Raw genomic sequence first — 26,416 nt, forward strand, 5'->3', positions numbered from 1 at the left:
TCAAGTTCAGGAACTTGATTTTTAAAAACAGACTTTTTATAAAAGATCTATTTATTTAGATCAGGGGAGACAATGTGATGTGCTTCCAATATTCATGGACTCCAAATCCCATCAACTCAAGCTACTTTGGTCAATAATCAGGGATAGTTGGAGTTGTACTTCAACAACATCTGGATGATACTTTTGATGTTTAAAGTGCTTGGTTTTATTTGGGTTTCTTGATTGCTGTTTAGTCTCTCTGCTCACAGTTCCTTTTGACTGTTTTACTGTTGTATTATATTTTGCTTTATTTGTTGAGAATTGAAAGGCAAGTTATAAAATTGCAACAAACAAAATATGGGTTGAAAAGAAATGCTTGAGGCAGAAATAGGATTGCTGAATCCTCAACACAGATGATTAGGCATGCAATAGAAAGACAGTTTGAAAGCTTAAATGAAACCAACAGTGGCTGTGTTGCTTTTGGTATCTTCACATTTAAATCGGTGTTATTTTCTATGAAAATCAAGTGGCTTTTTGCAGTCCATGCCCCACAGACAAGATAGAAAAATAAGTAAAGTCAAGAAACAATGGGTTGCATCCAATGAAATAACCTCATTCCATGAGACTCCCCCAAATTTATTCAGAGGTTTGGAAGAACCTCCAGAACAAATGGGGAGGTTACATGGAGGGAAGAGAGAAAAGAGTAGCTCTGTTATGCAAGTGGGAATCCACACATGAACCGGACAACTTCACTGGACACAATCCAACTGACTGGTAAGACAATAAGTTGCATTTGGCATATGAGCTAGCAAACAAGAACTGCATCTACAGCACAACATAATCAAGAGAAAATCCTCTCCAAAAAGTGATACAGACAACTCAATAATAATAGAAACATAGAACTGTAAATTGGAAGGGACCCCAAGGATCACTTAGTCCAACCCCCTGCAATGCAGGGATCAAATGCAACCATGCTGATTAAGAAAGGGAACTGCATGTGTTATTGTACATTAAGTAATATGGTAGTTGCAACAAGTGAAAAATCAGAAGTCAAATGTTCAACATCAATCCATGGCAGAACAGCAGTCTAGGAAGTTGTTCTAGACACCATTTAATACAAATGATGCTGAAGGGGGAAAATTGTGAATTGTGAATTGTCTGTATTTCTAAATTACATAACTATGGTCTGTTTCCAGTGCTAGTCCTACTCAGAGTAGATCTACTGAAATTTATGAACATAAATAACTTAGGCCCATTAATTTTAATGGGTCTCCTCTGAGTAAGGCAATGCTCTCCACTCAGAGGCAGAAGCTATGTAGGTATTTCTTAAGGAACCCTCCACTGACTCCAATTTAACTACTACCAATTATTGCTTGGGCACAGAATTAAAATTTTCAAGGGACAGAATATACATGCAGCCCTACCTATATTCCCACAACTACCCACAGGAGCTATCCTTTATTTACTATTACAACAAGTTCCTTGCTTTTCATTTCCTTTAACAACCCAATCCGTTTTCAGTACCCTTAGTTATACTCTCCCACTCCAAATGAGTTGGCTGAAAGAGGAGTCCCAAAGCTTACTTCTGAAGGATAGATCTCTTAATGACAATTTCTTCATCCAGATCCGCTTCATTGGCCATGAAGAGCAACCTCTTTCCAGAGTCATCCACTCCAATGAAGTCACGCTGTTCCACTGAAGTAGAAAATCATAACACAAACATTTTACACCTCTGTTTTAATGCAATCTAATGATAGATATTCCAGCTGAAACACAGCATATATAAATGTCAGCAAAGTTCATTCATCAAAGCTGAAAGAATTCCTGAAAATTCTGGAGCATACTCATGCCATTCAAGGGAGGGGAGGCAGAAAAGCTGAGGAAACAATATGTGTCACCCCTGCAGCTACCTGCATCTATAATTTGGAAATGATATATGTAGAGAATGAAACCCTCAGAATACTGGATGAATTTTAGATAGAACTCCTCCCATACATTTTGGCACCACATCACTGCTTTGAAATTTGCCTCATTAAGAATCAGCAATAGTGAGGTTGTCATCACAAGCCACTCTTCGCAACATAAATCAGATTATTTTTTGACATGGTTCGTTACTGTGGAGCTTTTCATTTTGTACAAGGATATTCTTCAGCACCTAAAATCTTGGGCACATGCTTTGGTTTCCAGAATAAATTCTTGAAACAAGTCATCTCTTTAAAAGTGACAATACAAAAGTGAAAAGGGCATAAACAGCAAAGTACAGTATGGGTCTCAGGGCGGTGGCAGCTTTGTTCAAGAAACTGTTTACTCTGCCCAAGAAGAATCAAAGCAATCAATTCTGGGTTCTGGCAAGGCAAGGGTTGCAGGATATAGTGGCACCCTGGACAGCTCCATAACAAGAGAGATCAAGCGTTGTTTCAGCACCATTGAACTTCCAACAGAGCCTTAAGCTGCAGCCCAGACTAGTTAGCACTCCCTTTTCCATTGAAGGGGCTCAATCTACTTTAACAGTCCAAAAGAATAAGAAATACTGATTCCGCTAGGACTTCTGAGCTGGCATCTATAGTGTGAGAGCAGAGCAACAAAACCTCCTCTAACTGGAGATGTACAGGAACAGGCTCCTCTAGTGTCAGAATTTCTGTCTTTAAATGATTATTTGGGGCTGACTCTGAAGGAAATTCCCACTCTGAATCCCAGGCCTCAAACCCTAAGATGGGGAGTCTAACTATGGTCAAGACATTAATAAGTGATTGGTAACTGTTCAAACAAACTAAGATACATACTTTGAATTCCCCCCCCTGTACATGTGGATATTGGAAATTTTTCAGGACAATGTGGCAACAATGCTAAGATTACAGAGGGATTGACAGACACAAATATGGGAAACCAGACACAAACATGGAGAACCATTTCAGCTGGCAGATTCTGCTCCAAGTTTGTGAAAACTGTCATTTTCTGCTGGCAATCCTTGTGAAAATGACAGGACTTTAGTATAAAGAGCACCCAATTTACCTAGCTTTTTCTTCCCTTTATGTCCTGGTATAAGCTCTGTAGGTTCATAAGCTTTCTTCATCAACATGGAGAGTGTGGCATCATTGGCTCGGAATAAGTCCACTACTTCATGGAGAGCAACATCTGTAATCAGATCACAACTCAAAACCAACACATCTGTCTGTCAAAAGAGAAAAGAGGAGGAGAGATCATACACATGCAAACACATCTGAAATACAAACTGTCAAGGAGAAGTCAATGTGGAAGGATGTCCCAACAAATATTATTATTTTTCTGCATCAAGCTACCAGAGTTACCAATGGGCCATTCCACTAAGAAATTTTACCTGTGATACTTACTTATAGCATACAAAGCTTAAATGATTATTTTCATTTCGAATATTTCTGCTGCTGGTGCACTACCCAGAATGGATCCGTTAAACCGCTCACCACCTTTTATCAGGTTACAGAACACTAGAATCGTATAGAAGTCCCTAGTTAAAACTGCTACGTTTCTTGGCTCAGTAGTAGAACATCTACTTTGATTGCAGAAGGTTCAATCCCTGGCATCTTCAGGTAGAATAAGGGAAAGGCCCCTTGCCTGAAACCTTGGAAAGCCAGTTGGCATACACAATGCTGAGCTAGAAGAACTGAGCTTCCTCTGTTCCCATGCTTCCTAGTTTGTGTGCCATGTGAGAAAATAAAGTTTACTGTATTTGATTCTCTCCTGAACCCCAAATTTCACGATCACAACTTATCCACAGATAAAAGGAAATATGCAAAACATTTTAAATAAATGGGCATTCATTTAAAAAGCCCTTTTGCTTAAATCTCATTTAACAGGCTGTTTTTAAAAAACAAATTAAACCAAATTTCGCCTATCTTAGTTTAATTTTCACAAATTCACAGGTAAGTTATAGCACAATGATTTCTGTCCAGAAGCATTTCTATCCAGAAGTAATATCCACTGATCTCAATGGGTGCAAAACTCCAGGTAAGCCTAAGGTTGCAATCCTATACACACTCACCTGAGAGTAAGTCTCATTGAACTCAACAGGACTTAGTGCTGAGTAGATATGTATTGAATTGCACTGTCTCCAGGCAAAACATCTATCCTATGTTGCTTTGCACTGAATAAGGGAATATATGAATTGCTGCTTTTGAAACCAACACACTGCTTCAGAAAGATATATTTCTTTTGAGGAGCCCAGGGAAAACAGGACTGAGCTTTCACTGGGTCTTCAAGGAATAATTGTTAACACGAGGCTACCACTTATGAAGTGTAAACTCTACAGAGATAGTAACATATCCAGAAGAAATCAAATTGTACAAATTCCAGAGAAAATGTGTAAGTGCACTGGTAAAACTGCAAATGTTACCATTATCAAACTGCCCATGTCCCTGCTAAAACGCTGTTTTCCAAAGATAATGTCCTTCCAGTTGTCCCCTGACCTGCCTTCAAATCAAAATTACAAAGGATAAAACACAACTTGTCCGCTTCAGAGCAACCCTACCTCAGCACAGAAGTGATCCCTTGTACAGCAGAAATAAAATTCCACCATTAACTTTTGACAGTTGCAAATGGTCATAAGCTAATCTTGAACAGAGTGAAAAAAACATGGAAGTGTTGAAATCTGTGAGTGCTCGGCCTGTCAAGTTCATTGTGACAGCACCAAAAAAACTGTCGAAAATGTTTTAGCAAAAAGTTTATGGCATAGCCGCTGTTAAAGACTAGACTGTTCTTTTTCCATTAGGAAACCTCTTTATTTCAAAATTGAAAAGAATTCACATCCACGATGAAAACTACGTCAGGGCCACGGACATGCCTTTAGAAACAACTATCTGGACTTGTTAACTCAATCGTGCAATTATTTAACTATGTACTTTAATCTGTCACCCTAGTAAACTGCCAACAAGGCTTTCATAATTACGAACAGGCTTCTAGTTTTAGGATGAACTTTGGCAAAGGCTGAATGCAAGACCCCCGAGGAGTGCAAGGGAACAGAACCACCAAATGTCTGGTTGCCATCTGTTCTACCCATTTACTCTCTCAATATGTAAATAAACGTCAGAGAGCACAGGGACCAGTGAAACACACGGTTGCTAAGTAAAGCCCACATTTCTGCCTCTCCTCCTGATGAGCAGAGCAGTGGCCTCAGATGCACGCTGAGAGTACACCATGAAAGGCTCTTTTGGGATTCAACAGTCTCCCCTTTGAAACACCAACACCCTCATAAATAAAGCCCTTACTGTCTGATGGATGCCCTTTTTCCAACGTGGAACCCCTGAAAGAATAAACTAATGGCTGAATGAAAAAATAAACCAGGCGAGCACCCTAGTAGAAGGGTGTATTTTCCTTTACTTTCAATAGTTGGTGCAGTAGAAAGAAAATAAATGGTACAGTTTGTATTTTTTAAACTATATAATACAAATTTTTTTCGTGATGAGCCACTGATTGGAAGACAATCACATACAGAGTGCATGTCCACTAGGAAAAGGGGAGGTGCACAAAAATGTGGCCCTACCGCTTGATTTCATAAATTCCGCAAACGTTAAAATCCCAACAGAGCAAATCTTAATTAAAAATGTTCCATACTGGATAGATCAAACCCCAGTTATTAAAAAGGGATGCAATAAGAAGCAACACTAACTGGTGCTGAAGTGGGTGCTATGTTTCAGGTTCAGTCAATGCAAACAGAAATAAAAATCATGCGGAACAACTATACTTTCATAACATAGTTTGGGAAAGAGATAAAAATTATACCTGATGTAAACACTGGGACCTAATATTCAAAGTATCACGGGACCTCCCAGATCACCTATAATTATATATTTTTCATTACTTATATAAACATCCTTTATTTGATACTTGTACATGAAAGCTGAACAGAAACATGGCCTTGCAGGACATCTAGTGCAATCCTCACAAGTTGAGAATGAAGGAAGTCTAGAGTGGTGTAGCAGCTTCAGAATGCTAGAATAGGACTTGGGAGACCAGGGTTCATATCCTAACTTGGCCATAAAGCTCACTCGTGACATTGGGCCAGTCACTGTCTCCCGGCCTAACCTATTTCACAGGGCTGTTGTGAAAATAAAATGGGGGTGGGGGTGTCATGTATGCCACTTTCAACTCCTCTGAGGATTAAAAATGCAGGATATAAATGTAATAATAAAAAATAAATAAACTCTGCAGTCTCTGCTTCAATACTTTCACCAAGAAAGAAACACAATTCTGGTGAATAGTCCCATTGCCAAAACTGCTTTTACCATGGAGAAGTCACTCTTAATGTTCAATCCGTTCAGTCTGTGATTTAAATCATTCAGACCTGTTCCTCGGGAAAATGTTTGTATTACCCCCACTTTCGTTACCTTAGGTCCTTGTTAGATAAACAGATTCCAATTCCCTTTTAGTGTATTTTATTTATTTATAGGCTTATATAGTACACAATAAACAACTCGTTACCCACAAAATCACTTAGGCCGAGTTCCTTGGAGGAAAAGTGGGATATAAATTTAAATTAACAACAACAACAGTAACAAACAGTACAACCCATACAACTTATTTACTTAACGATTTACTGCTCTTATTACCTAGCTTTTAGTATTTGAATTTTTCTACTTTGGATTTAAAAAATCTTTTTTCTGTCTTTACTCTACTGCTTTTTATGGAAATTGTTGTAAGGTTTCTATGGAAGCCGCCCAGAGTGGCTGGGGAAACCCAGCCAGATGGGCGGGGTACAAATAATAAATTATTATTATTAATAATAATAATAATAATTATTATTATTATTATTAAACCACCCTGGAATTTTCAATGAAGGGTGGCATATACAGTAAATGTCTTAATAAACAAACAAAACAGAATAAATAACCAGGATAAAAGGCCAAGACCCGTTCTAAAATATTTAATTTCAAGCACAAACTTCCCAGCAGTTTGATTCTCAGGATGGTGATGTTCTTGTTTCTCTTCCCTATAAAAACTGCACTGCCAAAACTAGTTATTTGAAAGCAGCACATGCTACATATGGGGAACACCTGCAACACTCCCCCATACATATCCCTTTCACTCCATACATTTGTGCTTGGGATTCATGCCAGCTTAACAGTGGCTAGACTAAAAAACAGGGGAACCTGTCCATCCATGCCAGCAAAGGCTTTTTTTTTTACTGCTAATAACCATATCTGTATAGAGCTGAGGAAAGGACAGGAAAGATGCAACTACACTCTGGTTAATCTAATCATCCCATTCAACCCCCAACTACACCAGAGAACTTTCTCTCTCTCTCTCTCTCTCTCTCTCTCTCTCTCTCTCTCTCTCTCTCTCAGGTCATTCTGGCTATTTAAAATCTGGCATGCTGCAGAAGTGTGAATTAGTTAGAATTACAGGGGGTAGGGTGGGGGAGGAAGAGCCCTGGTGAGCAAATAGTCCCCTTGCCTGCCAGCCAAACATAAATCTGGAAGATTTAAATGCATCTATTAAAGTATTTATGTCCTACCTTTCCATTTGGAAAAAAAGATATGCCTAAGGTGGTTCAGATCATAATTTTAAAAAGTCAGAATATAAATACACAAGGGAACAAAGACAGGAAATGCAGATCTTAAAAAAATGCCAAGAGGCCAAGTGTTGGTCAGGTAAAAGGCCTACTGGAAAGGAAATGTCTTCATACAGGGACAGAATGTTATCAAGGAGAGGGCCAGACAGATCTCCCTCTTTCACTCACTCTTGTGTGTGCAGGGCAATAAGAACCACAAACAATTGCAGGGATGCTCAGCTGAAATGGAATGAAATACATCTTTTAAATCTAGATATTGATGGTATTTGAATTTGAAGCTATTTTTGGCTCTGTACTTTCTAGATTCCTAGTTGGACACAATATTACTACTGCTGCTGCTGCTACTAATTTATTATTTATACCCCGCTCATCTAGCTGGGTTTCCCCAGCCACTCTGGGCAGCTCCCAACAGAATTTGTAAGTTATCACTCATTTTAATATGATCTCACACTTTTGGAGTAATAAACTGATACACACACATGCAAGAACAAACAACAAAGTTATCCTAAAATACAATTATTTGTTTGTTTATCCCCATTTTACTAGTGGTTGGGTTGAACAGACCATTTTCAGCATCAGTGTATTTTCCTCTCAGTTCACTGACTTACCAAGCAATGACTGATGCTTAGGAGGAAAGGAAATGTATCAAGCTTGTTGCGATCTACAGAATTACAGTAAGTAGGTCAAGAACTCAAATAAAACTTTCCTTCCCACAAACCTCATAATTCAACATGAAATACAAATCCTTCTACGTTTCTTCACAGCACCGACATGGTCTAAGACTTATATAAATCTCATCAATGAAACATCTATCAATTCAGCAGTTCCCCCAGACCCTCAATATGGGCTGTAGCGAGATCTTTATTCACCCGTTGAGCATCTCACACATCTGAAATAGAACTCTATCTTGACAGTGAAAACTCTCTACGTCCACATGAAAAAGCATTTCAATTAATGTACCGTCCTCATCACTAGACTTAAAATGCCTCATACAAACCTACTTCTACCAATAACATCAGAAAACCAAAGACTCATAGGAGGAACACATGGCATGGTTGGTTGCCATCCTCTTAATGCTCCTCCTGGGAATAGGAGCAATGCTAGCATGAGAAGAAAACTCTTCCCACAAGATCTCTGACTTTTTACCAAATGGCACATGTAACAAAGGGAAATGTTGGAAGAGGTCCCTGCTGCGTATGGTAGAAACCCAAACCACATAGAGCCACAGATGTGACCAGGAAGTACAGCTCCTTGACAAATATAGAACAATAGTTCTCGTATTTTCTTTGTCTCCTGTCACACCCTTTTAATTCGGCAGATATAACTGGATCATTTGGACTATTTGGTGAGAGTTTGGAACATGAAGCTAGTATGCTGGAGTATATGCATGTGTTCCCATACACTTTATTTTGTTTTTCCTAAGTATTTCTCATGCTGTTAAGTTCTTCTCCGCCTTGTGTCACTAGCTATACTCTGGCCAGCTATTAAGTTGTAGTGTTACAGCAATGGAAAATTTTTACATTTTCCTTCCTCAATGAGTTCTTAGTTGGGTGATGGAAGCCCTGACTAACACACAGCAAACCAGTCTTCATTATATTTTACCTTCCATTTTTGCTAAGACATTGACTATGAAATAATGTTCTGTCAGATGGACTACCTGGTTTCTCCTTATTTTTTCCCAAAGTAAAGTTTTTTAAAAGGCTCACAATTCTTCCACAGATGGAGAGAGAGGGGGAATAATGTCTCAGAACAGCTAAACAAAGACCGAGAATCCAGATCTTGTTTGGTATGTACATCTTTTGGAGCCACATTGTGGAAAGTGTGATGTCACAGCAGTGGTCTGTATGCTGCTGAGGATCACTGATCCGTGTAGTCTTGGATGGAGCAGCTTAGCGCTTCACTTCCTCTGTTGAAAAATCTCCTTTCCAAACACATGATGTAAGAAGGCTCACTGTAACGGCTGGGAGGTGGAATCTGAATCTCTTGTACAGTTGACGAGAACTTGGTGACCATGGAAAGAAAAACTTCAAACTCATATTAGAGATATTTTTGGACTGTTTTGGTGGATTTTTTTTTTAAAGTACCATGAAATTCATCTATGAAGAGACAAATGGGACCTTTTCCTCCCTCACTTAGGAGTGAATTTTGAAAAAGATAAACAGAGCAGTTAGTTTTCTTAAAGCATTTCACCAGACTCCTTTAGTGAGGCTGAAAGGACATTCTCTGTACTTTAAGGCTGCAGTGCGTCCCTCTAAAATACAAATAAAAATTGCTTTGCCTCACTTACCTCTCTTGATGGCTCCATGGAGACTCTTGTGCTTTGCATATGATGTTAACACGTTGTATAGAAAAAAAATTAGGATTCAAGGGATTGGCAGTGGAGTACATAACGTAAAAGAGTGGAAATAGCCCAGTTTGGAGCCCAATTCTGATAGTGGAACACATGTGAAAACCATTAGGTCACAAAGTGAAATCTGCATACATTTTTCAGGAAAGAGCCATAAGCAGAAACAGGCAGGAGCTTAACTATCTCTTTACTAATATTGCATATGAATTCATTCTCAAGTATTGTGGATTTTAGGCAAGAGAAACGCAATCTGAGAGGGCTATTCTGGAAGATTTGGAGGTTAAGTGATATTATGCTTATTTTTCTAAACAGTACAAGTTTCTTTTATGGGCTGTTAATACCAAATTCCCAACACATGTGATGGGGATACAAAGTTGTATTTATCTGCTCTGATGCTATGCAAAGATCTTGATGGGAGACTTGTAGAGTTAGAATCATCAAGGCAAGGAAGATGATGGTCCAAATTCAGTTTGAAGAGAAGCATAATTGCTGCTGCTGTAGAAGAGTAGAAAGCTGGATGCTTGCATATCCAGGGTCTTCAAGGCTCTCATTGAAGCTCTTTAAAGGTGGCATACATTCATTTAGACTTCTTAGGCTTAGAGTTGTCATTATAAAGTCTGAAGTAGTGGAACGTTAGGGTTATAGGAAGAGTGGCGATGGGAGTCAGCATTCCAGTAATGTATGAGATGGTAGGTAGCACAAGAGAAGGTTCAAGGGTGAAGATGGAGAACCAAGTTACAGTGCTATAAAGTCAAGTGGGTCTTGTGGAGTAGCACTTCAGGAAGGAAAAAATATCTTGGCAGCAGTGGTTTTAATGAAAACTGCTTTTAAATCTCAGAAAACTGAATGATGAAATTTTGTCCAGGTTTAGACTTCCCACTTCCTGCCAGGTGGGAAGGGGGCACTTGGAGTGATCTGGGAACAATGCCTCAAAACATAGGAAGGCAATGGATATCCTCCCACCCCAGCTCAAAAACATTACTTGTACCGAGAAGTCAAATCTTAGCCCTTCACGTTGAAAACTAATTCTATTCATAACAGCTGTGGTAATAAAAGTTTCCGCTTCATCACATGGTAAACAGATATAAGTCAAATTAAAACATTATAGCCAGAGTACCAGGTGGAACATGTGGATCATTTCATGGCCTAAGGCAGCAATGAGAAACCTGTGACCCTGCAAATGTTGTAGGACTCCAGTTCCCATCAATCCCAGCCACCATGGCCATTGGTAAGATATGGTAAGAGAAGGAGTTCAGCAACAGCTGGAGGGGGCTACAGGTTTCCTACTGCTGGCATAAGGTGACCTAGAATTTTCTTGAATTTACTGAGGATCCAACAGCATAAGTTCCATTGATTTACGATATATATATATATGTATGTATATATCAGGACATTTTATACTACAGGTGTCACTATCGTTCACTCACCATTGTAAGAAATTCAACTGTTTTAAAAAGTAAAGAGTTAGCCCCATTTTCCATTATGAAAAAGATTTGTTTGTCCCAGAGTACTTAATTTGTAATGAAAATAAATTTCAACATACAATAGAGGCATCTTGGCAAAGTCTGGGATCAGAATGCCAATATGATAACAATCACAATCTGCATCTTTAGCTTCTTCACACTAACTCCCTTCCACCCTCTCAGTTAGTTGCCAGTTATGCACTTTTCTATGTTTTCCACTTGCATTACAGTTGCTACACCAAATGACTTGCTATGGAATTACTGAAATGGCCAGGACTTCCAGGAATCTCCTTGGGAAGATGGCCTGCATTGTACACTATGATGACTTCAACAGGTTCATGAACCCCTTTAAAAAAATAAAAAAATGGAAGCACTCAATGTTACAAAGGCACACAGAGAGCAAGACAACGATACAGAGTGCTAAAACGTCTGCAAATGAAAGCTATTTCTACAGAAGACTTAAACCAAAGATAGACAGCACTGGGCAGCCAATGAACAGAATTCAGTATAGATCCAGACCCTCTTCATAGTCCCCAAAGATATTTGTATCTTCCTTTTCCTGTATCATTACCAGAGTAAAACTAATTGGAAAAAATTATAATTATTTTCATAAATACAAACAGAACAATGTACCCATTCAAGAACTGCTTCAGTCACAAGAATCTTGGCATTAATTGTATGTATGTAATATTGTAGGTATTAGGGACGCGAGTGGCGCTGTGGGTTAAACCAGTGTTTTTCAACCTATCTAAACACACAACAAATATCCTATCTAAACACAAAACAAATCTGCAATCAAGCAGAAAATCCCCCTGACTTGAATTAAAGGGAAGAATAGATAAATGTGAGGAAACCACTTGAACTGGGGTAACAAACAATGCACCATGTCTATAAATGTATGTACCTTTAATGTATTTTTAAGCAAAACAGCTGAGTACACATGAAATTAAATTACATGAAATTAAAAAACATTCTGATTTTTTCTAAGAACACTGAAAAATCACATGCTAAAGGTGACATGGCATTCCCAATCCTGAAATTCTTTTATTAATTATGCAAACTAAGATTAAAGTTTAGAAAATACAACATTTCTTGGGCAGCTCTGGAACAAGAGCAAGTCAAAATACATCTGGATTGTTTGTTGTGAATCAGTAAGACAGCCAATTCACATTTGTGTTTAAACTGACCAGGGGGAGGGTATTTTATTTGCTGTTTTTAAACATTTTGGATTTTTAATTTTGTTTGAAAAGCATCGCTTTTATTTTAACTGGAATATTTTGAAACTGTGTTTTACAGTCAGTTGGTGGGATACAAATCCAACAAACCGAACTGTTTTACAAGACTTTTCTCCACTTTGTTACTCAGCACCTGGGATGAATTCCAGAATATATCGAGTCCCCATTGTCTGCTTGCCTATTTGAAACCCTCCCTTGTCTGCATGCCTGTTTGAAAAGATTTTAACCAGTCAAACTGGGAAGGTCTAATGTATGGCTAGAGAAGAGAGAGAAGACAACTGCCAGGAAGTAGCCACCTGAGATTCCAGATTTGAGGAGGCATTTGCATCAGCTGCGTGGGAAAGAGCAAGTAAACCATCTCATTTCAAAGGCAGCTTGTATAGAAGGATATTTCAGCAGATCTTGTACCATTTTAATTACTAGGAAAGGCACTATTTGCCTTTGGCCAGCTTTGCTAAAGGCTATAAGAAGACACCACAATCTTTCACATGAGGAAGTAGCACAATAATGGGCAAGGCAACCACTTAAATAAGTAGTTTTAAGATTATGCATAAATATCTGAGAAAATACTTGGTTATTAGCTAGCAATGGTGTTTATGCAATGGAGATCATATAATTGTAACAAAATATCTTACAAGAGGGAAAGTACTGAAGGCATGAAATAGTGTGAAAAAGTTTGTTTTACATAGGCTCTGGTTTGGGTCCCCCCCACCCAGAAATCCAAACCATTTTTTACAAAGCTGTTTTACCGAGATCTTACACCATGAGAAATACACAAAAATGGTAAGAATCCATCCTTTTTGTTTCTGTGTTTCAAAAGGATTAAGTTTCTTAGAAGAATTATTAGGCATCTGGAGTGAACATATTTATATTACTCGATTTGGGAATAAGGGTAATAAACAAAACAAATAATGGAATTAATATTTCACATTTATTTATGTATTGCATTTATATCCCACCCTTCCTCCAAGGAGCTCAGGATGGTGTACATGACCTACTTGTTCAAATGTTGAATTATCTTAAAAGATGCTGTGCCCAGGGATTGACTGAAATGAACAGCAAATCTATTCACTGAAACACTGAAACTCACTCAAGTATGATATAATGGAGAAAAACTAAGTTCAAAAACATATCCATGACTTTACAAGGTCTGGCAGATTGCTAAAATTATAAAATTATTGGCTGCATATAGACATTACACTATAGTTCAGTGAGATAAGAACAAGCTGCAGAAAACCTCTGACTACCATGTTCTGCCCCTGCCTCCCCGCTCTGCTGTGAAGTTGAGATTGGATGCTTTTAGTTGCACAGCAACAGTTCAACCACAGTTTACAGTTTAGAATAATGTTAACTATGGTTCTTTTAAATAAGCTAGTTTTTTAACTCATGGCACAAAGTTGACTTATTTCAAGCCATGGTTTGTCAGATTTTGATAATACAGTGGAACCTCGGGTTGCGAACGTGATCCATGCGGGAGGCGCGTTCGCAACCTGCAGCGCCGCATCTGCACATGTGCATGACGTGATTCGGCGCTTCTGCGCATGCAGAAAAAGTGATTTAGTGCTTCTGTGCATGTGCAAGCGCTGAAACCCAGAAATAACCCATTCTGGTACTTCTGGGTTCGGCACGTCCGTAACCCGAAAACGCACAACCCGCACCTTCGCAACCCGCAGTATGACTGTACAACAACCACAATAGAAGCAAATGCTCCCAAACTCCTTCTCACAGTTGCATTGGAGAGCAAAGGTTCACTGCAGCTCATTTTATCATACTAAACTGTGATTTAGCATGATGTACGATGATTAAAGAACAACCATTAATCTGATACAGGAAACCTGGATACGGGAAATCTAATTCTTTTCCCCCCTATTTCTTATATTTATTTATTTTTAAGTTTATTTCATTTCTTCATTCTAGAAGAATATATATTGTACTAATCATTTCTTCATTATAGAAGAATATATTGTACTAATTGTGTTATTAGCTTTTCCTTATACATAATTGCATTATCCATATCTACTAAAAATTCTGTTAAATGAATAATTTAAAGTAAAATTTTAAAGTACTGTAATACCTTTATTTTCTCATGAATATGCCGCAGTGAGTCTGCAGTCCCCATATCGGCATCATCAGTAATACATACAATATCAAGCTTCAGCTTCGTCTCCAAGTTTAGCACTTTCTGAACTTCTTTTGTTGTAACCACAATGACTTCTAAAGTGCAGAAGAAAATGTAGTATGAGTACAACTATGAAAAGTTCTAACATTATTATGCTTGTCTACTGAACTGAATATAAATCAATCAAAACTTGTTTTTCCCCAAGACCAGCTGCTATTGTGGGAAATCTAGAAAACCTGCTTTTTACTGACTAAAAATGATTTGCATTAGAATAGGTAAATAGTTAACAGTTCATGGAGTTAAGTATTTTATGACATTAGTTTTATATTTGTGACACAGGAGCCTTGCAGACAACAGTCTCACCTAAAGGAGCTCACAATCAAAGTATAAGAAAGTTACCAAAAACGTAAGGAGAACATGAAGAAATAGTAGCACCTCTGCTCAGTGTGGCATTCCATGGACTTAAATGGACACTCAATATTTACATGAGCAGATCATGTTTGAAACATGTTACTTTATAGGTACGTAAGAACACCTCACTCTGAAGAGTATCTAGAATGCTTAGTTTGGATGTGGGAAATACAGGTCCAACTCTTCCATTAGGCTATTAATCACACACCTTGGGTAAACCATCAACTCTCAGGGCCACTTGTTAGGGGTAGCAAAACTTGTTGGGTAAGTTTGGCTAATGTCTGATCTCTGGCAAGAGTACCTGCATGAGAGGAGCAATTGAAGAACATCTGTTTCCCAGTACCCCACTTTGCAGCTATCACATTTCAGGAGAACAGGGCCAGGAGCCAGATGACATCAATGTTTAATACCATAAGTAATACCTGGTATTCCAGATTTACTATTGCAGAGGCAGTAATCTACCTATAAATCCAATTTTACTACTGTGAATTGCTCTGAGAACTATTAGGGCAGAAAAGCAGTATACAAACAACAATTTACTATTTGAAAACTATACCTGGAAAATGTTACCTATGCACTTGGAAGAAAGATACTGTATAAGCTGACTTTTTCAGAACATTTTTTATGCTGAAAAAGCCCCCCTCGGCTTATACTCGAGTGAGGGTCCTTTCAGGCTGCTTCTTCCTCCTCCTCCATCTTTGCCGCTGTAGGCGGCGGAGGAGGAATGAGCAGCCCGAAAGCAGCCCTTTTGGGCTGCTTGTTCTTCCTCCACCGTGGCCGCCACCAGGTTTGTGGTGTGGTGAACAGGCTTATTGACTCAAGTCAATAAGTTTTCCCAGTTTTTTGTGGTAAAATTAGGTGCCTCGGCTTATATTCAGGTTGGCTTAGACTCAAGTAAATACGGTACTTTAAACTAACTGCAAGCCACAATCTGGGGAATCATATTAAAATGAACCAAACTATTCTACAGAAATCCAGATTCCGCATAGCTGACCCATATTAAATAGTCTCTTGAGAGACACATATATTCTTTATATTTAATTGTGGTGGCAACCTAAAAAGATTCATACATTCAATTTTTTTCTGTGTTTTCATCACAGAAGTTGGCCCTACAAGAACCCCAAAACTTTAAACTTTCTCAGACTCAGAAGGCATTTTTGAAACTTGGCACAACAGTTTTAAAACAAAAGATAATGCTGCTGATGTGCACTGTTTTTCTGCTTGCATGCCAAATCCCAAAAGTGAAAAGCAATAAGAATAATTATGGCATATGCATCCCTCTGGATCATGACCATACTATAGAACACTCATATATAACACCAATGCATATAACCCTACACTTAAATACAGGAATCACCAAGCTATATCAGTCACAGGATCAGAATATATGAAAAGCTTTTCAGGACCAGAACAGAGATCCATCCAGTGCCATATCCTGTTCCACAAAGCAACCAACCAATCACCTCTGTGGAAGCCCATAAGCAGGACTTGAGCACAATTCTCAAGCAATTCTCCCATTCTTGTTTCCCAGCACCTGCTCTGTTCCTCTGATCCTGGGATCATGACTAGTAGCCACTAATGGCTTTTACTATCCACGAATATGTCTAATTCCGCTTTAAAACTGACTACATTAGAGGCCATAGCCAGATCCTGTGGTAGTAAATGCCATAGTTTAACTATATGTTGTGTGATCCCCTCCCTCAAAAACCCCTTGAAGAGTAGGGTGACAGTTTGGGTTTATTTGGCCTGCATATATGAAGCAAAATCCTCCAATTTTGCTTCTTCTTTGTAGCTCATTCCTACACCTCCTGCAAACAAGAAATACAATGCCATCTCTCTTTTCTTTCTGATATTATGTGTAATTTGTTCACACTACAAGTCATCTTATCATAGGCATTCTGCAATGTTTGGTGCTCACCTTCAAAACCAACTTGTTCCAGCAGATTGAGTGGGTACCATATTAAGGGTTTGTTGCCAATAGGTAAGAGAGCTTTAGGGATGCTTGAGGTCAGATCCATCATGCGGGATCCACCCCCAACCGCCATCACCACTGCTTGAAACTCCATGGCAAAGATCTGGAAAGACAAATTAGAGAGCAATCTAGAAACAGAACCAGCAAATAGGCTGTCTCCTAGGGAAGAAAATGCAGAGCTAGTGTCACCCTGAGGCAACTGCCCCTGAACTTATCTACAGGCTTCTGCACTGCCTTGGAGCACAACCATCACCCTAAACTCTTATTTACGGACAATTAACACGCCCCCAACCAGGCTAAGTTGCTCCCAAAGGATGCCGACCTCAGAGCTGAACTCAAAATTTGAAACACAATGATCCAGTTTATAAAACCAGAGGGGCCAGAGCTGAATCTTCTGGGACAGGGCAGGCTGTGGTAACTCGGGGGAAACACACTCTTCATATGCTCAGAGGCTTTACCTTTATTGCTTCATGCTGAATTTTACTTTTACTTTGTGTTTACAGTACTTGCCTTACTGGGTTGGCCTGGCGAGGGCTAGAAATTCAGGCAAGCAAGCCAAAGGCGTCCCACAACTGAGCTCTGGTATCAAAGCCTGTTTGCAGCGCCCACGGACTTCAGCCCCCGGCCTCAAAAGCAAGCGAGGCGGGGTTTGATGATGTCCCCTGGCAACTTCGGGCTCTTTTATTATGCTGGATAGCTGAAGATGGCCGAGGTCCCCCTTGCCCAGTGACAGCGAAGAAACCCCCGGTGGGCTCGCCGGGGCTTCGCAGCCCAGCACACCCCTCACCTTGTCACCTGGAAACCAAAGGCTGCCGGTTACTCCCCTGCCAGATTGACAAGGAACCAATCGCAGTGACTTCCCCTTCCTTCAGGGTCGCTTCCGCGCCTGCGCCGCCGCAACGTGCATAGGCTCGCGCCAGCGTGTTTACCCGCGGAGCGAATCGATGAGCCTCCCCTCAGGAAGAGCGCCGAACAACCGATCCTCCTCCTTGCGGGCGGGGAAAATAAGCCGGGCGCGAAGAGTACCGAGCTATCGATTCTCGCAGGGGCAGCAACGCCGAGCTACCGATCTGCAGGTTTCTTTCTGAAGCTCTTTCGGATAGGAGGAGCCCATTCCCAGCAGCTCGAAGGCGGATGGGGTGGCTTGCTGCCTCTTGCTTCCCAAAATATAACTCCCAAAGAATAAAATATCTACTGTTTCTCGTTGGTAAACCTTCGCCCCTGCCCCGTTGTTAAACTGCAGCTTCCACCAGCCGCAGAGCAACAGAGCCTGCGATGGCCAGGGATAATGGGAGTTGTAGTCCAGGAACATCTGGGCTGAGTAAAGCCGGATTCGAATGGGACAAGTCAATCCGCACAACCTGGCGCGGATTTATCTCTCTGTGTGTGTGCTTGCCGTTGACTATTTTTGCCTGATGGGAAGCAGTGAAACTTGAAATCTCACGTTGTTTCAGCTTAGAATATCTGCCAATACAGATAGTGAGTCTGACTGGGGTTTGTCAAAATTGGCCCTGGAAGACATGCATGTTTCTGAAATTTTAGCTTTATTACGGCTAGTGGTAACCGAGGTTCAATATAAACACGGCTGCCACGGGTTTAGTGACAGATGCAAATCCAGGGTTGTGGAAAGTTTCTAGCCTTTCTGCCCAGAAACACTGAAATATCAGAGAGGCTTTAAAAGCAAATCTGTTGGCTGCTCACTATTATCATCTCCAGAAAATGAGGTGACAAATAAAATTCATCTTCAGCTACCGTTTCAGTGTTTAGTTTTTGTTTTTTGCATCAGTGCATGTACAGAAGGCTTCAAGATGCTGGAGAAGATAGCAAAAATAGGAAAAAGGAAGTATATATACATTGACTCTAAAACAAAGAATAACAGCACAATATAAAAACAATTTAAAATACTGACACAGGAAACTGCTGTGCCAAAGATCTAAAAACTACTAAAAAGACTTTCCTAATAGCCTGTGAGAATGAAAAAGGGTCTACCTGGCACTGAAAGCCCACAACATGAATCAGTGCCACGTGAGCCTCTCTGGAAACGGCACTCCAGAATCATGATTTGGTTGCAGAAACCTTACACAGAAGTTAGATTATATCCTGTCTTTATTGAACATTTACTTCGCTTGAAGGGTGGCTATATAACATTGAGCATTCTTCCTGATTTGCCTCTCTGGTGTCTTCCTGTTTCTTTTCAATGCATTTCCCTATCACTTTCCAAATCACAACCTTTTTAAAGAGTGGATTTGCTGCACTAGGGTGACTGAACCTTTTAATTAACTTTAATTGCAGAAACCTTTGGTATGCGCTTAACTCTTTCCCATGAAATACAGTCTGGAAGTGACCAGAATGTCATTGTTGCTTCCTGGTCTGCAGAAAACCAGACTCAGTACAGCCGCTTGACTACAGCATTCCCAAGATAACTAGAAGCTTATTGTGGGGAGGGAGGTCGAACAGTTGAAGCAAGACCAAGAACATAAAATTTAGAGGCTGAATCTCTGCTGAAGCTTAACTTTGCTTAACATTGTGAGAGACCACACAAGGCAAAAGAGCAGAGTAATTTAGAACCTACTGAGTTTCCACATGTAATCTTGCCAAGTGGACTGTATGTTTAGGTAGCAAGCAATATGTCACTTGGGTATGTGTAGGTTGGATATAATGAGTAAAATGGAAATGAGTTATTTTAATGAGGAACAAACACACTCCCCCCCCCCAAAACCCCCCTGGTTTTGTTGTTGTTGTTTAGTCATTTAGTCGTGTCCGACTCTTCGTGACCCCATGGACCAGAGCATGCCAGGCGCTTCTGTCTTCCACAGCCTCCCACAGTTTGGTCAGACTCATGTTTGTAGCTTCGAAGACACTATCCAACCATCTCGTCCTCTGTCGTCCCCTTCTCCTTGTGCCCCCCATCTTTCCCAACATCAGGGTCTTTTCCAGGGAGTCTTCTCTTCTCATGAGGTGGCCAAAGTATTGGAGCCTCAGCTTCACGATCTGTCCTTCCAGTGAGCACTCAGGGCTGATTTCCTTAAGAATGGAGAGGTTTGATCTTCTTGCAATCCATGGGACTCTCAAGAGTCTCCTCCAGCACCATAATTCAAAAGCATCAATTTTTCAGCGATCAGCCTTCTTTATGGTCCAGCTCTCACTTCCATACATCACTACTGGGAAAACCATAGCTTTTACTATACGGACCTTTGTTGGCAAGGTGATGTCTCTACTTTTTAAGATGCTGTCTAGGTTTGTCATTGCTTTCCTCCCAAGAAGCAGGCGTCTCTTAATTTTGTGGCTGCTATCACCATCTGCAGTGATCATGGAGCCCAAGAAAGTAAAATCTCTCACTGCCTCCATTTCTTCCCCTTCTATTTGCCAGGAGGTGATGGGACCAGTGGCCATGATCTTCGTTTTTTTGATGTTGAGTTTCAGACCATATTTTGCGCTCTCCTCTTTCACCCTCAATAAAAGATTCTTTAATTCCTCCTCACTTTCTGCCATCAAGGTTGTCTCATCTGCATATCTGAGGTTGTTGATATTTCTTCCAGCAATCTTAATTCCGGCTAGGATTCATCCAGCCCAGCCTTTCGCATGATGAATTCTGCATATAAGTTAAATAAACAGGGAGACAAAATACAGCCTTGCTATACTCCTTTCCCAATTTTGAACCAATCAGTTGTTCCATATCCAGTTCTAACTGTAGCTTCTTGTCCCACATAGAGATTTCTCAGGAGACAGATGAGGTGATCAGGCACTCCCATTTCTTTAAGAACTTGCCATAGTTTGCTGTGGTTGACACAGTCAACTTTTGCATAGTCAATGAAGCAGAAGTAGATGTCTTTCTGGAACTCTCTAGCTTTCTCCATAATCCAGCGCATGTTTGCAATTTGGTCTCTGGTTCCTCTGCCCCTTCGAAATCCAGCTTGCACTTATGGAAGTTCTCGGTCCACATACTGCTTGAGCCTTCCTTGTAGAATTTTAAGCAGAACCTTGCTAGCGTGTGAAATGAGTGCAATTGTGCGGTAGTTGGAGCATTCTTTAGCACTGCCCTTCTTTGGGATTGGGATGTAGACTGATCTTCTCCAATCCTCTGGCCACTGCTGAGTTTTCCAAACTTGCTGGCATATTGAGTGTAGCACCTTAACAGCATCATCTTTTAAAATTTTAAATAGTTCAGCTGGAATACCATCACTTCCACTGGCCTTGTTATTTGCAGTGCTTTCTAAGGCCCATTTGACTTCACTCTCCAGGATGTCTGGCTCAAGGTCAGCAACCACACTACCTGGGGTGTACGAGCCATCCATATCTTTCTGGTATAATTCCTCTGTGTATTCTTGCCACCTCTTCTTGATGTCGTCTGCTTCTGTTAGGTCCTTACCACTTTTGTCCTTTATTATGGTAATCTTTGAACAAAATGTTCCTTTCATATCTCCAATTTTCTTGAACAGATCTCTGGTTCTTCCCATTCTGTTGTTTTCCTCTATTTCTTTGCATTGCTCGTTTAAGAAGGCCTTCTTGTCTCTCCTTGCTATTTTTTGGAAATCTGCATTCAATTTCCTGTATCTTTCTCTATCTCCCTTGCATTTTGCTTGCCTTCTCTCCCCAAAAACCTGGTACCTAGGCATTATAGGTCGCATGCATTGGCTCCCAAAGGATTAGGAGTTTGCCTCATTTCCTTCATCGGCTCATGAAACCTAGCCTATGAAAGTTCAGAACCAGTTACTATCTTGGTGCTGCCCTTTAGCTTTAAGCAGATTACTCCAACAGCGCAAACATATCTTCTTGCCTGATGGAATGACCGCTCCCCGCATAAAATGGGGGGGGGGCGACCTTTGCGTGGACGCGCGCAGCCCCTGGATCTGGAGCGGCTCCATTCAGCATAGGCTTGGCTTTGCCTTCCCTCAGGTGGGATACCTGGAGGTCTCTGCCTACCCCAGTCAGTTGTCCAATCCCACCTGGGGGAGGCGTTGCCAAGGAAATCAGGCCAGGTGGGGGAGGGATTACCTGCCCACACAATAGAGGGAGGATCTTACCTGGGAATCCTCACTTGGCTCCAGAGCTTCTCCCACCCTACCCACCCTCAGTTAATGCCTTATTTTGCAGGTTAACTTTTCTTCACAGGTTTTGCAGGTTAACTTTTCTTACAGGTATGCGGGCGCTGCTATGTTAAGGTCGCTGTCAAAGGGCCGGAAAGGAATTTCCCTGCATTGGCAGGTTTCGCCTTTCCCGTAGCAAAACGTCACAACTTTGGCAGTATCAGGCCTTGGGCGGAATCCTTTTGTCCATCTTCCTCTTGCAGCGGCGATACCAGTGTTCCCCGTTAAAGGGGCTTCTGAAGGGAGGCTTTGACCGTACGCCGAAAGGTCGTCATTGCTCTCCCCTGCGGCAGCGGCGTAACGGGGGCGGCTATCTCTGCTTGAACATATGTTCTCCAGAGCCGGCCCATCCCCCACACAAACACTGGATAACCCTGATGCTCCCTAGGTCCCCAGCTGGGGACTGGGGAGGGAGAACGCCCAATGACTGAGCCAAGGTCTACCCACATTTGAAATTTAATAAAGTTGTGGCCAATTTAATCCCATAGCACGTTGTCTTGAGTTGTTATTCCACATGACGGGGGAGGCACTCGGTACCTGGGGACTCCGCCTGTCCACGCAATGATCTGCCCTCTCCTCCCCCTGCATACTGTTCTTGGGGTTCTCCTGAGCCAATTTGGGAGGAAATGGGGTTGCAGGGGAGATGTGGGGGGGAAGCACCATTGCGCTAGTGGAAGTCCTTGTGTGCTTCTACTTATGGGGCTTAGTCGCTGAATCCTGCCCATACTAGAGAGACTATAGGTGGATTGTTTAAAGGCTAAAATTAGGCAACAGAAGTAATTTTGAGGGATAGCCTCACATTCTGCAGTATATTTGCATGTAAATTTTAATATAGCCAATGGAAGTACTGTAAATGGGGTTATTTTGTATTTATAACAGCAGTTTGGGCCTCATTGCTGAACGGTTTTGAGCTGTGGTCCCCGAGTGCCTTCTATATGGGAATGCAGAATGCTTATATATGCTGTGCAATAATCACTTAATGTTTCCAAAAATCATAACATAAAAAAGAGTCAAGCTATGATGTATGAACCAATCAAAAATGTTCTGCTTCTGCTGACCCTATAGAACTGAATGTTTAAACAAAGAAATTAAAACATATGCAAACATGTTTTTCCATATTGTAAGATGTACATTAATGACAGAACTGACAACTTAAAAAAAAAATCACCTTGTGTTTATCTGGGCCAAAATCAGGACTAAAGAACATTTAGGCAGGGCTTGTGCAAACGTGATGAATTAATGGCAGTTAGGCAAGGCAGTCCATCTCCGGCATTTCTCCTGAGCGAGCTCTCACTGTTTTTGTTTAATACTTCATTTCTTCAAGGTTCCCCACATCTGGAAGCTCTCTGAACAATGTAAGTCTCCTGAGCATGTCTGTGCTAGAGTACAGCCAAAAATGGAATCCCCATCCCACATGAGAGTCTGATGTTTCAAAATTCATTTTCATCTCCATATGGAATGGTGGAAAATTTGAAATAGCAAACTTTCTTTAATTCAAAGACGTTTGGGCTTGGTACATAACACGCATTTGGAAATTCAGAATCATAGGGTACAATCCTACACTATAGCAGAGGTAAGGAAATGGATATGTCCAGTGGGTCAGGTCCAGATCTGGCTCACCCTCTAGGCCATCTTCTGACAGGTGGGTGGTAAAACATTTGCTCTAATCTAATCTAATGCATAACTGCACTGATTCTCTCCCATGATCCTACACCCCTTTGCCATGTGTGAATACTGTGTCTTTTCTGAACTGTATTGCTCCAACACTTTCCCAAAAGCAGGAAGTGCTGTCTCCCCCAAATATGAGGCAGTCCATTCCAGCCAATGGCATTGTTGACCAGTACAACTTTTGGGTTAGGGAGTCTTCCTAAAAAAACAAGTTTTGGGGTGTCCTGGTTTTACTTTTTGAAATATGGCAACCCTACTGACCAGTCATGAATACTTTTGCCTTGCAGGATCATATGGAACAGAACAAGCGATGGCTGGACACAGTGTTTCACTACAATCACCAAGAGAGAGGGAATAATAATAATAATAATAATAATAATAATAATAATAATAATAATTTATTTGTATCCCACCCTCCCCAGCCAAAGCCGGGCTCAGAGCAGCTAACAACAGGTAAAAATAGCACAGTGTACATAAAATTGCACAGTCAATTAATTAAAAACACTCTAGAAACAATTCAGAATCAAATTAATGGCAACCATTGGGTTAGAGTTCTATAAAGAACAGGAGGAGAGAGGGGGTCGGACTGTGCCTTGGCCAAAGGCCTGGCGGAACAGCTACGTCTTGCAGGCCCTGCAGAAAGATGTCAAGTCCCGCAGGGCCCTAGTCTCTTGTGACAGAGCGTTCCACCAGAATGGGGCCACGGCCAAAAAAGCCCTGGCTCTGGTCGAGGCCAGTCTAACCTCCCTGTGGCCCGGGATCTCCAAGATGTTTTTATTTGAAGACCATAAGGTCCTCCATGGGACATACCAGGAGAGGCGGTCCCATACGTACGACGGTCCTAGACTCTATAGGGCTTTAAAGGTTAAAACCAGCACCTTAAACCTGATCCTGTACTCCACCGGGAGCCAGTGCAGCTGGTATACCACTGGGTGAATGTGATTCCGCAGCGAGGACCCCATACTCAAAGTTTACTCCAAGCAGACTCCTGCTTACTTCCTCACGCCTACTGTGCATGCAAATTCAGGGGCTATATGCTCCAGCTGCTTCCTATTTCCCATTACTTTCTCGATAGGTTACTTTTCTCACAGGTACAGAATCTATCCTGTGACTATTCTGTGCAGGTAAGAAGGCAGGCCCACCTCTTGACCCACAGCAATGCCCAGGATGCTTCCAGTTGTTCCTATTTGGAATTGTTCAACTATCTGCTCCTGGCAGGTTCCTGTACCTCTGCAAGCTCCGTGACAGTTATGCAACAGACAAAGGTATCCTTAGCATGCAGGTGTTGCTGTAAGGAATACTGCACCATCCTTCTGTCAGCCAAGCCACTGTTCAAGGCATAGGAGTCCTGCAGTCCTGACTGACTGTCACTCCCACATATGGGCCTTTTCTTTTCAGGGATCTTCTCCATCCCAGATTTGACACTGCCATGTGTTTTTTGTGTGTTTCCTAAAGGTAAAGGTAAAGGTACCCCTGACTGTTAGGGGTTAGCAGACTAACTCCCAGCTACTCACTCCCTCAGCCAGAAAACTTTCTAGAATTGAAACATTTGCCAAGATCTCCATTTCATACGTTTTTGTTCTGGAGGGCAAAAAACTATCAAACCAACTCCCAAGGGGGGCACCAGAGGTTGGGTCCCTCCCCTTCCCAAGGCACATGGTTATTGATATTTGGTTCCTGCTTTGCCAGATGAAAACCGGTGCAGCCCACTCAGACAATCCCCATTCCTAAATCAGGCCATCCTCTCTCCCATGGGGTGGTGGCAGGAGTGGCAGTTGAGCTGTATCAGTGGGGGGGGGGACCTGCACCCCCGCATGCTGACTCCATCCACCCCCAAAAGCCCTTTCTTCCTATTAACTCAGGGATCCTGTATACAGGAGAGAGAGAGAGAGAGAGAGAGAGAGAGGGAGAGGGAGAGAGAGAGAGAGAAGCCCCCTTTTCACTATTCTAATCCCCTTCCTTCTAATTAGGGCCTGCAGCCCCCTCCTCAAGTATGTTTCTCTTTTTATTAGGGAAACAGTTGCCAACTGAGGCAGGAAAACACCCGCCTACCCCTTTATCCCCTGGCTTGTTTGCCTCCAATTCATTCCTGGGGCCCGGTTGGCTGGGGGGAAACATTCCTATTTCTCTCAGTCTAAAGAAAAATGGCTGCTAATTAGTGGCATGAATAGCTTCAACCTCCCCACCCGCCCTTTACTCACCTGCTTGTGAGGAAGAAGCTTAGCAGGCATCTGACCAAGAAGAATGCCGGGCAATGGCGGAGAAAGTGCATTAAAAAAAACCCTGAACATAATATTACAAAAGGTTAGTGCAAATATCACTTCTGCAGCTTCATGCAGCCTGCTGGCATCCAAAGAGTAAACTGGAGTGTCACACAACATCATTTTGATAACTTCCGACAAGCACTTTGGTACAATCATGTTACTTTAGGTATCCTATCATCTTCTTAATACTGAGAGTAAAATTAACAGGAAAATAAGATTAAAGGATAAAAGCTAGGGAACTGTAATCAGCAAGGAGACCAATGCAAAAAGTTATTCTTTTTATAATCTATATTATTTTTTACTCTTGTATTTTCTCATGCTCCTTCCC

At 41.2% G+C, this 26,416-nt stretch overlaps 2 protein-coding genes across 4 annotated transcripts in view; one reads left to right on the forward strand and one right to left on the reverse strand.

Annotated features, from left to right (window-relative positions):
• LOC309371411 (uncharacterized protein) overlaps positions 1-15,095 on the forward strand; it is an 87,569-nt gene extending 72,474 nt beyond the window's left edge. The window contains exon 3 of the transcript XR_014169075.1: positions 15,026-15,095. The gene's annotated coding sequence lies outside the window, so the exon portion shown is untranslated. The remainder of the gene's footprint in view (positions 1-15,025) is intronic.
• Positions 1-26,081, reverse strand: part of EIF2B3 (eukaryotic translation initiation factor 2B subunit gamma) — an 83,746-nt gene extending 57,665 nt beyond the window's left edge. The window contains exons 1-5 of one of the 3 annotated variants that reach the window (XM_081913969.1): positions 26,026-26,081; positions 17,016-17,172; positions 14,642-14,781; positions 2,992-3,151; positions 1,563-1,674 (exon numbers count right to left, since the gene is read on the reverse strand). In XM_081913969.1, the coding sequence (XP_081770095.1) occupies positions 1,563-1,674; positions 2,992-3,151; positions 14,642-14,781; positions 17,016-17,172; positions 26,026-26,055 (599 nt within the window). In that variant the 5' untranslated portion in view covers positions 26,056-26,081. Of the gene's footprint in view, positions 1-1,562; positions 1,675-2,991; positions 3,152-14,641; positions 14,782-17,015; positions 17,173-17,579; positions 17,828-17,856; positions 18,015-26,025 lie in introns of those variants that run through there. The other 2 variants (XM_081913970.1, XM_081913971.1) reach the window with 2 other exon arrangements.
• Between the last annotated feature and the right edge of the window lie 335 nt (positions 26,082-26,416).

The sequence above is a fragment of the Podarcis melisellensis genome (genome assembly GCF_964234715.1).
Source record: "Podarcis melisellensis genome assembly, chromosome: 6".
NCBI lineage: Eukaryota > Metazoa > Chordata > Lepidosauria > Squamata > Lacertidae > Podarcis > Podarcis melisellensis.